This window comes from Fomitiporia mediterranea (assembly GCF_000271605.1).
Source record: "Fomitiporia mediterranea MF3/22 unplaced genomic scaffold FOMMEscaffold_4, whole genome shotgun sequence".
Taxonomy (NCBI): domain Eukaryota; kingdom Fungi; phylum Basidiomycota; class Agaricomycetes; order Hymenochaetales; family Hymenochaetaceae; genus Fomitiporia; species Fomitiporia mediterranea.
Window position 1 is genome coordinate 3,048,757 of NW_006760389.1, and position 14,888 is coordinate 3,063,644.

At 40.3% G+C, this 14,888-nt stretch overlaps 2 protein-coding genes across 2 annotated transcripts; one reads left to right on the forward strand and one right to left on the reverse strand.

The window, feature by feature from the left end:
- Positions 1-4,771: 4,771 nt before the first annotated feature.
- FOMMEDRAFT_105376 (uncharacterized protein) lies at positions 4,772-6,579 on the forward strand. Its single transcript, XM_007264846.1, has 3 exons — positions 4,772-5,073; positions 5,149-5,781; positions 5,849-6,579. The coding sequence occupies exons 1-3, from the start codon at positions 4,794-4,796 to the stop codon at positions 6,169-6,171; spliced, it is 1,236 nt and encodes a 411-aa protein (XP_007264908.1). The 5' UTR covers positions 4,772-4,793; the 3' UTR covers positions 6,172-6,579.
- Positions 6,580-6,925: 346 nt separating this feature from the next.
- On the reverse strand, positions 6,926-9,204 carry FOMMEDRAFT_154315 (uncharacterized protein; the record flags this gene model as incomplete). The annotated part of the gene is made up of 6 exons (XM_007264847.1): positions 6,926-6,973; positions 7,086-7,339; positions 7,396-8,296; positions 8,462-8,636; positions 8,693-8,763; positions 8,800-9,204. 6 exons carry the CDS (start codon positions 9,202-9,204, stop codon positions 6,926-6,928), a joined length of 1,854 nt encoding a protein of 617 aa, XP_007264909.1.
- Between the last annotated feature and the right edge of the window lie 5,684 nt (positions 9,205-14,888).

Below are 14,888 nucleotides of genomic sequence, written 5' to 3' on the forward strand. Positions count from 1 at the left end.
GATTGACTAGGTAGTGTAAACATTAGGATTGAACTGTATAAGATAGACATGATAGTAGAAGAATTTGTAGAACTATTCTTTAATAAATAGTATTGTAAAAACAGTTTACTTTAGGAAATTGTTTCTGACTAGGACTATCTGTTCCTGTCCAGATTTTAGACTGTATTACACATAAGGACAGGTATAAAGCTGAAAATGTTGACAGTATACTACTCAGAGACAGATAGAGCAAGTGAGTATACTAATAAGATAGTAAGTTAGTTGTTACACTTTTATGTTGATTACTAACAGTAGGGTTGGCAGGCTCAGCTCTCATAAGTTTGGTTCTGTATTATAAATATAGTAAACACTTCTATAGAATATTCCCTGTTCTAACTATGTTATGAATGCTTACTATAGACAGTTCTACTGTTTACACAACTAGAACAGTTACAAGCAGATTCTCTAAAAGTATAAGTATTAGAATTCCTAGCCTGTATACATTAGGACATTATAGAGGTACAAGACACCCTTCTAACAGTTAAGACCTGTTAGACACATTATACAAATCAGAACTGTATTACAGAAGATTGTTTTGTAGTAGGAGACTAAGTTATACTCTCTATACACAATTACTACTAGGACTACCTTGTACAAACACTAGGACATGCTACAAAATTCATGCCTTACTATAATAGACTATACTTTATTATTATAGTAAACTTAGACAAGTCAGAATATACTCTAGAGCTATCTGACTCTAATCAAACTTTCCTAGGATTCTATACAAGCTAACTCAAGCATTACATTCTAAATAATAATACACTCTTTCTACAATGTGCTCTTGATTGACTGAGTCTGGTGGAAGGAGAGGAGGAGGTTTACAAGGTATTGTAGATTGTGAACACAAGGTATAGAGAGTAAGGTTGGTAGTATTTGGTAGAATAAGTAGGATAGGGTAAACAGAGACAAGAATAGAAGGTACAGTCAGAGCTCTAAAGGTCAGCCCCTAAAGTTCTACAGGCCTGGTTAGCTTCACATCCCTATGAGAGTGTCATTTTTTAGAGGTAGGAGGGGTGTAAGCCTGTCTAACAGTTTACAACAGTTTCTACATAGTTCTACACCTGTCCTAGTACAGAACTGTGTTTCCTGTATGTAGATTCTTACAGTGGCTCACTAAGTTACACACTTTTCCCTTTGTGCTTACATTAAGTCCCCTTTTGTTATAACCACCTTCCCTACATTTCTAGATACATACTATCTCCTTTTGTCTTCCTTTTTAAGTATGTATTATGTTCCTCCTTTTTTTGTTCCTCCTTTTATTTTCCCCTTTAGGTATGAACCATTTCCTTAGTATATATAGCTAGTATCCTTTACCTTTGTTGTATCAGTTTGTATTCCTGACTGTAACAAAGGTGAGTTCTTTGTCTATACATGTATTAGTTTGTATTCCTAACTGTAACAAAGATACCTTTGTCCTGTCAGCCTTTGTGTGTTGCTACAAACTCAGAACTTGTTTGTAACAGTGTTCAGCACTTCCCTAGTACTGTTCCATAGTAAAATTTTGCTTAGAATAACAACTGTATAAAAGGGAAAGAGTGTAATAGTATTATTGTCTCTTTTACAGTTTCTCTACTAAATGTACATACAAACAGTCAGACTGTCTCCTTAAATGATAAAGTAGTAGAGGTATTTATACTATATTCTAAGAAGTTAAAGAAGGTACTAGTTTAAATTAAAATTATAAAGGTTTTATTTATACTTATAAATTTAATATAGAAAAAGTCAAATATTATCTTTCTCTTTTATAAGTAAGTTGACTCAAGTCTGAAAGTATCTTAGTATACAGATTACACTACTTTAGACACTTGATTAGAGCACAATAGCTATTCCAATTTGAGCCAAATGTACTCCTAGTAGTTATGTATAAGTTTGCCACACTATATTAAATAGCTTGTACTTTTCTAGGCAGCTAGCTGACAGACATTTGTAACAATGTTGAATTTCATTTCTTTGTTTTGAAGCTAATACTTCCTTACTAATATACTCTCCCTGTAATTAAATCAGAGCAATGTCAGAGCTGATAATTAGGATTCTACAGATAGAAACCTAAAGTTTACACTTTCAGTTAGCTTCTCCAAGCTCATACTACACTTTATGATAAGAGCAAAGTTAGGACATCTATTTTTACAAACAATCAACTTTGCACATCCTTCTTACTCCTATAAATCAAGACTAGTTTTACTGTTGCATATGTGGGGGAAAATAACTTGAATACCTATTCAAACCATGTCAGCTACCACCTCAAAGAAACATACCAAATACAAGGTCTCTATTGAATCACCCTATGCAAGGGATTTCTCACATGTGTTCTATATTCAGAAATCTCCTGAGGGAGAATCTAAATTCTGCCCATCCAATACGAGTCAAAGCGAAGACCCTCCGGGGCTGCAAGCTGAAGTCCACATAATGAAAGACTCAAAAAGTATGTACTTGGTGCATATATCCAGTTTAACTAGGAATGATTATTTACAATTACGGTCGACGCTGTAAACTTCAATTTGCTTGTTACTGAAGTACCTTCAATGGTCTTTCGAAAGGTGTCTGATTGTGCCGCCGTTGGTTCCGCTCACGTTGGTTAGCGGAAACACAAAGGTGTTCATAAGGCTTCCAGATGAAATGAATAGATTGATGGTACGCATACTCGAAGTGCGTAACCATAAGAGTCCTATGAAGATAACAAGCGAGTGGATTGCAACTGAAGATTGCAAACATGCTGATTCAGGAAATGTACACTATACAGCTTCGTCCGGTTGAATACAAAGGAACCATTTTCGATTCCGAGCTACGTGCAGACTTTGTCGGCATTTATGAGCCTGCTATATGCCAATATTCGCTTTTCTGCGTAGTTAGTTGGCGGAATAGTTGCAATGACGTCGAATTTCATTATCTTCTTTTGAAACCCTCTCCTTTTTTGATAGTATACTGTCATTGTAGTCGAATAAGAGTGACGTTGAAATCGATAATTAGACTTCCGTGATTAGAAGCCCAACGTTTGCGTCTTTGTTAAACTTTCTACGAGCCCATGTGGCGTATCAATAGTGAAACAAAGTTAGGACGACGATTACCTCATTTTTACAACGATCAATCAGTTTTGCACAGTGTTGCAAAGCCTATAAGTCAAGACGACCGTTGCTAATGTGGATGAAGCCAAAGATCCCCGAATCTTGATTTGAACCACAGGCATGTCTGCCACCACCTCAAAGAAACATACAAAATACAAGGTGACTATTGAATCACCAATCAAGAAAGCAGAAAAATTCTCACAAGAATTCTGCATTAGGAAATCGCCTCAAGGAGAATCCGAATTCTGTTCGCCAGATACTTCTTACGAGGACGACCTTCCGGCATTAGAAGCTGAACTCCGCACGACGAAAGACCCTAAAGTATGTAAGTGTCTGTTAACTTGACTAGGATTGATTACTTACAACTAGGTGGGGATGCTGCAAAATTTCGTTTGTGTGTCACTAAAGTATCTTCAATGGGCTTTTCAACAGTTTGGAATTGTAATACCACCGGTTCTGGTTGAGTTTGTGGGCGGAAACACAAAGCAGTTTGTAAAACTTCCAGATAAAACACATACACAGATGGAACGCTACCTCGAACTGCCCGAGAGAAAGGGGTTTATTACGATAAAAAGCGAGTGGATTACAACTGAAGATTGCGATCATGATGATTCGGGAAAGGTGCATTACATAGCTTCATCTGGTTGAATAGGAAGGAGCAGTTGTTCGAGTTTGGACTGCTTGTACGCTTCGTAGGCACTTGTGGATAGCAAGACTTTTGTATGACCCTGCTGTGTGCAAAGTACTAGTGTACCTGGCCAGTTAGTGCGCCGTGGAAGCGTCGAAATGTCATCCCTTTCTTTTGAAGTCCTTTCTCGTTTGTACCTGCAATGTTGGGACTGCTCCATCACGGAGCCGTACAAATTTAACAATTGAGTGAATCACGACTGAATGCTGCACTCACAATAATTCTGGGAAAGTGCATTATATAGTTTCAGATGGTTGATTAGGAGGCAGCAGTCATTCGAATTTGAACCGTATCTACCCCTTGTAGGTAAAGTGAATAGTAGGTTGAATGTATGACTCTGCTGCATGCAGACTACCAGACTACCAGTATATGCTTTTCCGGGAAGCTAGTTCACAGAACAGTTGCGGAGACGTCGAAATTTCATCCCTTACTTTTGAAGCTGTGTCTCTCTCATATAAAACCGTCCCTGCAATCAAATCAGAACGAAGGTGGAATTAACAGTTAGATTCCCGCGAATAGAAGACCAATGTTCACATTTTCATTTACTTTCTGCGAGCCCATATGGCGATAATGAACGGAGGCAGTTAGATCATTCGATAGGCCAGAACCGGAACAAACGAGCGAGAGGTGAGGAGGGTTATGTCAGCGACAACGCTGGGAAGATCATCCAATGACAGTACTATTCCCACGGGTGCTTTATTACATTTTCTCAATTTTCCAGGAAATAAATCGCTTCAATGAACGACAGTTAATTAATTGTTGGTACTAGTGTCTGCGATTCATTGCATCATGGACTTTATTCGGTGGACTAGAATCTAAGCGGAGCGATAGAAAGTTCCAAAATGAGTTGGGCAGAGGACATGTTCGGCAGAACTTGATCATCATTTGTGTGTCTCTTCGCATCCTTTCGTGTCTCAAAGAGCCCAACCTAAAATGTGTCCTTTCCCGCCCTCTTCATCTTTCTCCCTCGCCCGACATCAGCAGCGACGACAAGTACCACCATGTCTCATGTTCTTCTCCTTCGTGCTCCTTCCGAAGCAGCAAATACGAATAATGCGAGTGTGAATGGAAGTACATCACAAGACCCTTATGAGAAGGCGCTTGCTCCAGCAACGTCGGTGCCTGTATACGAGACTGTCCAAACACTCGAAGAATTGCAGTGGATTCTCGAAACGGGTCCAAGCTTTCATGGATATATGGGCGTAATTGTGACGAGCAAACGTTCGGTCGACGCGTGGGCTGCAGCGGCGCGGAAAGTCCCACCGCCAGTTGACGAACGAGGTGCGTTCACAACTCACTTGCCGCGCACAACAAAATCACAACTAACGGTGATTGGAATTTGATTGTGATGTACAGCACATTGGACGAATATACCATTCTACGCTGTCGGTTCCGCAACAGGCTCTGCAGTGCGCGACTTGACGAACACACTTGCATCATGCGCACCGCACCTTGCTCCTCGAGAAGTCCTCGGCGCAGAGGAATCAGGCACAGGCGAACAACTCGCGCATTTCATTCTCGCGCGGCTTAGGGCAGAACGTGAAGCAGCCCAGTTCCCATCGTCGTCTGCTACTGGGAGCAGTACTACTAATGGCAATGGCGGAGGCACCTCCGTTTCTGGATCATTTTCCAGCACAAGCCTCACTCTCACCGGCTCAATGGAGACAGACAACCTAAGCGTGTTTACTTCAACTCACCCAAATGAACATCTCGGGCAAGGAGGGGGTGATAAGGACCAGAAAAATATTAATACCAATCTTAACGCCAGCCCGACTCCACCGACTCCCGTCTCACCCAGCCCCCGCCGCCGAGCACTCCGTCGTCCGACAAAATTACTGTTCCTCGTCGGCGACAAAACCCGCGACGCACTACCAACAATCCTCTCCGCGGACGATACAATCGAACTCGACTCCGTACAAGTATACGCGACGAGACCGTCTCCTGACTTTCCTAATGCACTGCGTAATGCTATTTCGGCTCAGCCGAAAAGTACGTCCTGCTCTTAATTTTGATCTCCCTTCTCTAATTTTTTTACTCATTCTTCCCGGTGTTTTAGTAAAAGACTGGTGGATCGCCCTCTTCGCACCCTCAGGCGCAGACTACGCTGTCCCCTACCTCCGCGAACACTTCACCCTTCCTCCCTCCACCTCCTCTTCCACCTATCCTCCAACATCTACCTCCTACTCTTCCTCCTCTTCCTCTTCGGATAAAGAGAAAAAGAAAAAGAAATCAAAGGGATGTCCACCCCCAGCTCGGATAGCCGTCATCGGACCTACAACAGCTACACACGTCCGTGAGGAGTTGAAGATTGACGTTGCTGTTGTTGCTGCTAAGCCGAGTGCTGATGCGCTGGCGGATGCGATACGTGCGGCGAAGTAATAGGTTTGAACTTTGACTAATTTCTGTCTATTTCTTTCCTTTCTTTTCTGTACTTTTTTCTTCCTGATCTATTATTTTCGAGGAGTTTTATTGGTTGATCGGTGACCACATATGTTCCCCTCCTTCCTACCCCGCTCCTCTGTACGTTATAGCCCCTTTGGATTTCGGATTTCGGTACGACAATACCTGTGTGATTATTATTTTCGTTCTGGCTATCTGTAAAACTCCCTTTTACACATCCACACCCTGCCTACCTACCTACATTCTCTCCTTTCGTCTTCATCCTTTCTACCTTAGTGTCTATCTTCACACCTTCTTTATCTTTCTATCAGTACAGACACTACTTGGAGGAATTACCCATCATCCACCACCCACTGCTATCATTACTGTCGTTCTGCTTATCACTGGACTCACATATATGCACACTTATTCCTCTCATACGTATTTCTTCCGTCTGTATTTCTAAAGGAAAGAAATTTAAATTTAAAAGATAAAACTAAACCCAATTTAGAATACTCGAAGACTACAACTTGTGTGAAAAGACAATAGGTTAAGTATGGTAGCATAAAATTAACAGTTAATTACTTTTATAATTTGTATGTTTAGGTACAATGGAATGAAGTTAAGGTTTAATAATACCACCTTTACAACATAATCAACAGTGATCTAAATACTTCATTTATCGACTTGATAGTTAGATAGAGATTTCTAACTACACAAGATGGCATTAGCCTCTTCATGTTGTTTTCTTCCTTTACATTGTGAAGACGTCGAACTCGACAATAGACCAATGTTCATTGTGCTAAAAAAAAGCAAATGAATTGAAACATCAACACAAAATACGCCAGTCAGACGAAGACGAGAAAATTAGAACAAAAATAAAAATAAAAAATCGTAAAAACTAAATTACTTACCCTCAATCCAATAATCCTCTCATCGTCCATCAGTAACCCATGATAGTCATATGACTTCTTCGACACGTACTCAACACACGGAAGAGGAGAGCTACATTTCTCATTGAATAGTTGGCGAAGCTCGGCCTCTTCGACTTCGTCGTACTCCTCTATGATACGGACGCGCTGCCACGTTGTATCCTCTCCTGAGTTCGAACTTGGAGGTGAGTCCGAGGAATCTGGAGTGTAGAAGAGCGAGTCGTCTGTGGGTGCTTCTAAGTTGACGTCGGACGATGAGAGTCGAGCGTAGGATTCGGTTTCTGGGACGAACCGTGCATCCGCTTCCTCTCTGTCGGTGCAATACGACCCCAGCAGGTTTGTACAGCCCTCCGCAAAAGATTCCATCCCGAGTCCATGATTATCTCCATCATCCATTCTATACTCAAACATTCCTTAAGTCCACTTTCATCGCCAGTGCCGGCCATCAGTTCTTCAGCGGCCACACAATATCCAGGCCGTTGCACCGCACGCGCCCGACGAACAGTATACGGGTTAAAGTCCTTAACAACAAGGTTGCCATTCTCGTCAATACCGTGACCGAGGTATCTTTGCCCTGCAGATGTCATAACTCTGTGTGGTAGCTGCATGTCGGCGGCTTGCCACCAAGCATTTGTGCTCCACAGACGCCAAGGCAAACTCGGGGCGCAAGGTTTCTTCCCTCTATCGGACTTTTTCATAACGTCAGTCAGAACAGGACTGCGTTCGAGCTCTCTAGCGATGTCAAGCAAGAACTGGCGACGTAGAACGAGTGAGATGCTGTGCCGGAGGACACCCCATCCTCCCATCTGAATATATTGCCCCTCGTTGGGGTATTCACGGTAGTAAAATCTCAGGAGTACAATTGTCTTCATCGGGTCGGGTGACATAGGTGATCGTCGCTTTCTTCTGGTGTATTCTGTATTTTCGGACCAGATTTGCGCTGCCCGTGGATGCATTGCACCCTTTGGATTAGGCTCTGACCGACACCGAATCTTGTCAATCCTGACCAGAGGTTGCAGGGCGGGGAGTTCGAGGATAAGCACCCTTTCGAATCCTATCGGCGGCGAACAATAAGGTTTTGAAACATCTGGTAGACGAACGATCTCAAGCGTGTGGTCATTATTGGGGAGTAGAATAAGCGCCGGGGATAGAAAGGCGAAATCATCCCAAGTCGACGGAGGAGCAATCTCGGTCTAACAAAGCACATAAACATTGCAAGTGTCAGCAGGATTTTGGAATGGACATGTGTACGTTTGGAGAAGACTGTACGTGCCGTAACCGTTCTGCCTTCCCACCAATTGAAGAGGAGCAGTTTATCGTGATGCTGCATAAGTCCTCCTCCGGGCATGGTTCGGGACCAGGCCAGGAGCAAGAGAAGACGTGGGGCCGACTATCTCCATCATGATCGACAGTTTGCCTTCATGTCCATAAACGGGATCAACAAAGACATCTGGGCGCTTCGCAAGAGGATGTGGTGCACCCGTAGACAGTTCCCGGAACGAGAGCACGATAGAACCCTGTTCTTCATTGAGACTAGATGAAATAAGATTTAAAAAAAGGTATGTTTCAGGTATTGCGAACAATCTCACGGAGGGGTGACTCCTACCACGGCGACAAGGTCGAACTCATATAGTCCAAAGCCACCATCCACGATATTCGTCTCAAGTTATATTTCCGGCCAAGGTTCTTCACGAACCGTCGGACCAGTTGTACAAGTTGAGAGATCAAAGAATCGTAACGTTTTAGTATCATGAGAGACTAGTGAGTTCTTGCGGTCTCCGAGGAGATAGACGCCGCCAGACAAGTCACGTATGTTTGAAGTTCGGTGGGGAACCTTGACTGTGACTTTGTGCAATGGGTCCAACTCTCGCCAAGCGCGTTCTCGACGCTCTATTTCACTTAGCTTGCACTGCATGCTGAGCGTTGGATCTGTGTCAATCATTCCGTACGTCTGCATTGCATAAGGGAGTTGGAGCTCTGGAAAGCTCTGATAGACCTCGTGCAGGAAGCGGCACAGTTTCGAAACGACGAGGAGATCTTTCCAGTCGAGGAATGAGAGGATACGAGCGACCGCTTCGACGGGCAGCTCTTCAAGCTTCATGGCTGAATTCGCTGGTGAAATGAATATGTAGGATGATGGGAAGGAGAAGGAATTGATGTTCGTCAAGTTGGTTGATGAGCAGCCTTTCAATACAACTAGCCATAAAAAGTATGCACGTGGTCTAAACCGCTGCACCATAAGCTCTGTATTGGTACCAGTACTTCTGTTGGATGGCGGGCACGGTCAGGCCATGAGCCACTCTGATCAGGCGCTTGGCTCGTTCTGACCCAATCTGACTTGACCCAGCTCACAAGGTCATATAATTAAGGTCAGGGCTTGGCGGGGTCACAGGGTGACAGGTTAGCCATTTTACATAATTTTCTGACTATATGCATGTCTGACCTAACCTGATTTCTGACGTTACCTATATTGTATGTCATATAGAGGGGGAAAATTAAAACACTATGTTAATCATGTCCCGAGTATAAATAATGATACTCATCTTTCTTAGGCCACTCATGATCAAAATAGGCATGCTTACGTGTACTAACAGGAGCAAATTTGTATTACTGGCAGTGTTTACAAGTTCGGGAACTCTACCACACATTGTCTCCTAGTACCTCCGTGAACACTTCACTGAGAGAAATTCCCATCATCCACCATTGTTAATTGTGTCATTTGCTTTATTAGTATTACAGGACACATATGCACATCTTCTATCTCTCACCCATTCCTTCTGTCTGTGACTGTAAAGGCTAGAGCCTCACTCAAGAACACAGAACAGGTAAAGACCTGGGATTGATGAGAGGTTGACCTAAGTACAGGAGCAAGTATGAAGATAATCTCTAAGTGTCTACAAATAGCCCTTTATATACTTAACTAAAGTCACGTGTGTAACCTCAGAGGTTACACTCTTCCCTACTCTGAAGAAATAAAAGGAGGGGGTAGGGAAGTAATTAATGGAGAGGTAAAGGAAAGGATATAGTAAAGGGGGGGGGAGGTAAAATGGAAGATTATAGTAAGGGGGGGGAGGGGAAATACAAAAGGGTAAGGACAGAAGACAAGGAACATACAGTCACAAGTTTAAGAAGGCTTCAACTTGTCAATGAAAACACACAGAGATGAGGACAGGGACAAGGAGTACACAATAGTTAAGATGTAAAACTGTACTGCTAGGAATGTATGAATGATACCCAACAGGTCTAGTAAGTAGTGAGTACAGTATTACTACAGATAAGGAGAAGACAACTGAGATGTTAACTAAAACACATAGTCAAGACATTAAACAGTATTGTAAGGAATGTGTGAATGATACCTAACAGGTCTAGTGAGTACAGTATTACTGTAGATAAGGAGAAGACAACTGAGAAGGTCTTGTTTGACTAACAGTAGGCTGGGTGTCAGAGGTGATAGGAGTTGTTTAGTAGTGTGAGTAAAAAGGAGTGTGAAAGTTAGAGTGTATAATAAAGAGAACTCAATAACTCTTTAGTTATACTAGTACCTACTACTTGAGGGAGGAAAAAAATGATTGAAACACATGGTTGAGAAGTAAACAGCCATTCTCAAGTGTGTATTAGTGCTAGAAGGAGTAGAAGAACTAGGTTGACAAAATTGACACACTAATTCTGAGAGTAATAAGAGTACAAGTAGTGTGTAGGTAAAACAGAGTATATAGAGGTAACAGAGAGTCTGTTCATACTAGAAGGACAAACAGGGACAGGACAGGACAGGACAGGACAGGACAGGACAGGACAGGACAGGACAGGACAGGACAGGACAGGACAGGACAGAACAGGACAGGACAGAACAGGACAGGACAGGACAGGACAGGACAGGACAGGACAGGACAGGAAAGGACTAAATAATACTAGTAGAGTATAATTCTTAGCTAGGTTTATGACTAGGAATGACACTAGCAGAGGCTTGATACTCTAGCAAGGTCTAGGACTAGAGGTGATACTAGTAGAGGCTCTAGATGTTCAGAACTAGAATTGACACTAGTAGAGGCTTAGTACTCTAACTAGGTTTATAACTAGAAAAGGGACTTTATACTCTAGGAAACAAGAGGTAATACTAGTAGAGGTCCTATATGTTTAGGACTGGAATTGACACTAGTAGGGGCTTAGTACTCTGACTAGGTTTATGACTAGAAAAGGGGCTTTATACTCTAAGAAACAGGAAGGGAAGGGAAAGGGACTTTATACTCTTAGTAGATAGTAAATAATGACAGTAGACACTAGACAGTAACAGAGCAAGAGATAGTATAGTAAGGAATAGACAGTCTTGACAAACACTTTAATAATAGAGAGATATGTATTATAGTAGGTACAACAAGTATATAACAAATACACTATAGTCAACAGCTCAATTGTAACATTTATTATACTAAAAGTAAACAGTATCTGTTAGTATAGAACCTATAGCTCCTAAAGAGAATTATACTACAGTTTCAGATATTAGTAGTAGTATCAAGATAGTACTTCCTTACACAATTTCAGAACTAGGACAGTAGGTCCTTCTATAGCTTGTTTCTTGACAGTGTTCTGGTAGAGCAATTGTGTAACAGTTCCTAACCTTAGTAACAGTACTAAGATAGTGTTCTTCTCAAACAATTTCAGGAATAGAATAGTAGAGGCTTCTACAGCTTGTTTCTAGACACTAGCTTAAGATTGTGATGAGTAGTAGAAAGGTTATGAGTAAGAGCAAGTCTGTAGATAATCTACTTAAAGTAGTATAGTAAAGCATATTCTCACATTAGGAAAAAGTCATATTTCTTATAATATATTGTAGACTTTGTAAAGTAACATAAGTATTGTATATATATTGTAAAGTAATTACAAGACTTACAAATCAATTGTAAAGTTTGTATAAGACATGTTAATGTATATAAAGGCTAAGTAAGTGTTATGGATAAATACAATCTATTAAAAGTATTATACTAACTTTGTATAATAGCCTAAAGTATTATGCTTGTATTACATTTTTATTATAATTTCAAAGAAAGAGTAATATTTACAATATAATAATGTAAGAATAATAATTGTTACCTTATAATTTATGCAAAAGGTATATTAATGTATATAATAGTGTAAGAGCACTTGTTGTATCATTATTATCTTAATAAAAGTATACTATAAGTATATAATATGTGTGTTATACTTAGACTATTTATACAAATAGTTTACAATTATTGTAAAAAGCATTTTATCTACTTGTAATAATTACATTAGTGTGTTTAGAAAGCTATATACATGTCATATTACTTTTTACTATATTACAAAGTAGATTAGTTATTTTATTTTATACCTAAATACAATAATTGAAATGTTCTATCAGTTGACAACTCATATTATAGTTGCTTATGTAATCAACTGCTGAAGATTGAGAGTATATAATGATACATTTCTCTTTGTCACTCCTTTACCTTCTACCTTTACTATCTCTCTAACCCTTTACCCTTAATACTATGTTGTCACCTCTGTTCTCTCTAGTCAAGTCCTTTACTCACAAGTGTCCTACCAGTAGGCACTCTACCTACAACAACATAGGCAACAAACATTACTGTACTTGTCTCTCCAATCTACTACTATAATGCCTACACTGAGTCTTGGATCTTGTAATAACACAACCTAGCTGACAACACTGTCCTTCAGTATAAAGTGTAAGTAGCCAGCCTACTTCATAATAGTCTGTACAATAGTTGCTCATCCCTCTCCTCCCAACTTTTTGTCTCCCTTCCATCCCTCCTACTCCTTACTCTGCCATTTGTGTTGCCTCTCCTTTACTGTCCTCACTTTTTTATGTTCACCTTCCTTTTTGCATTTGTGCACACATCCACATTGTTGACTAATGCTAAACAACTTCTTCAATAATTCCATACATTTGTGTACTTCTTCCTACTCTGTAGTACAGACAACAATAATGAGCACACACTTGTAACAATGTCCATGTCAGATTACTCCTAAGGTACAATCCTCTCTCTGACTCTATGTATACTCTTCTTCCCTACCCACCATTCTATGCTTGACATCCTTGATAGACTCACACTGTGTACCTTTACATTCTCTAGTACTGTCTATAACACTATTTTGAATAACAGAAGTAGTAGCCACTACTTACCCCTCCTGAGCTAAGTCTGTTCACACCTTACACATTGTCTTCTCCCTTCAAGCTAGAATGTTCTAGAGATACACTTTGCAATCAATGACTCAGTTTACTACACCTCCTATTAGACACTATAGATAGACAATAGAGTACATGCACACAGACACAATTTTGTCTACAGTCCAAACCTGCTTGTTTAACACTCTGGATCTTAATCTGTATACACTACTCACACTCACTACACACTGTCACAGTGTACCCATCTTTTCTTGCTTGTTACTACTTGCTAATCTAAACCTGTCTCACAGGTACAGCTCTCCCTTTAGGCCAGAACACCCTGGGAATACACCCCTCAGTCAACAGTTCAGTTCACTACACCTCTGATTGTAAGACATAGTCAGAGTATACAGTGTACACATATAGATACAGCTTTGCCTACAGCTCAAATTAGCTCATTCAACACTCTCTAGTACACTACTCACTCACTACACACTATTATAGTGTATCCATCTCCTTAATCCAGTTACCTACTCACACTGACAATGCTCACACCTACACTCTTAGCTAATCAATCTTACAACCTGTCTCACCCCTAATTAATGTAGATTATAATGTATTTATATAATGTATTAATATAATTATAAACTGTTATTTTAATAACAAACAGATATAAGGGAAAATAACTATTATTAAGATATTAAAATGATTTAAGAGCTTTATAAACAATTATAATATTTGCCATAATTAACAAGAGTGATTTAACCTTGTAATTTTAGAGATCCATTATAATGCATTTTATATATTGTTAAGGAGAATAACTCTTATTTATGTTTACAAACTATACAAACCTTTCAGACTTTATAATGAATTGTAGTACTTTCTCAGAAACCAAGATCCATTCCAAGTGTTTTTACTTTTTTTACTTTTTTCACTTATTTTATACTATTATAAGGTAGTATAAGAATTTAGACTTTTTCCTGATACAAGTGGCAGAACCTTAATTGTAGACAGCTGACTAGACACACAATGACACACAATGTGCCCTACTCTGGTACAACCATATACAATCTTCATAGCACATTCTCCCAGAAGCCTGGGACCTCTGATGAGGGTCTGTTAGGAGATTGAAGGTTGGCTAGCAGGTGGTAACAATCTCCCTATAAGCCCTTGAGAGAGAACAGGATATCTGTATAGCATTTGTGACACTCATAATTAACTAGAGTCTTACTGTAGAGTACTGTAGATGTGTAGTAGATAGTGGACATGTGGGGGGAAGCCAGGGGGAGGCTGACAATCTGGTGGCACAAGTGAAAGGCAGCAGATGAGAGGTAATCCCTAAATTTTGCAATGTTAAAAAAAAGTGTAAAGGCTGGAGCCTCACTCAAGAACACAGAACAGGCAAAGACCTGGGATTGATGAGAGGTCAACCTACAGTGTGTGTCAAAAGTATTGCAACACACCATGTGTTTTTCATTTTGCCTCTACACGTCATTCCACACAACACTTATGCCCATATAAATTACATGTAAATTAAGTGTGATATACTGTGAATATATGTATGTAAAAAAGACTGCAAAATGTGCAGTAATTATACAAGACGGACGGATCTAAAAAAAACATAGCTGTTGCATTACATATGC

Coding starts and splice junctions, on each gene's coding strand:
- FOMMEDRAFT_105376 (XM_007264846.1), top strand. CDS start 4,794: ATGTCTCATGTTCTTCTCCTTCGTGCTCCTTCCGAAGCAGCAAATACG. Junction 5,074..5,148: donor ACCGCCAGTTGACGAACGAG/GTGCGTTCACAA, acceptor TGTGATGTACAG/CACATTGGACGAATATACCA. Junction 5,782..5,848: donor TATTTCGGCTCAGCCGAAAA/GTACGTCCTGCT, acceptor CCGGTGTTTTAG/TAAAAGACTGGTGGATCGCC.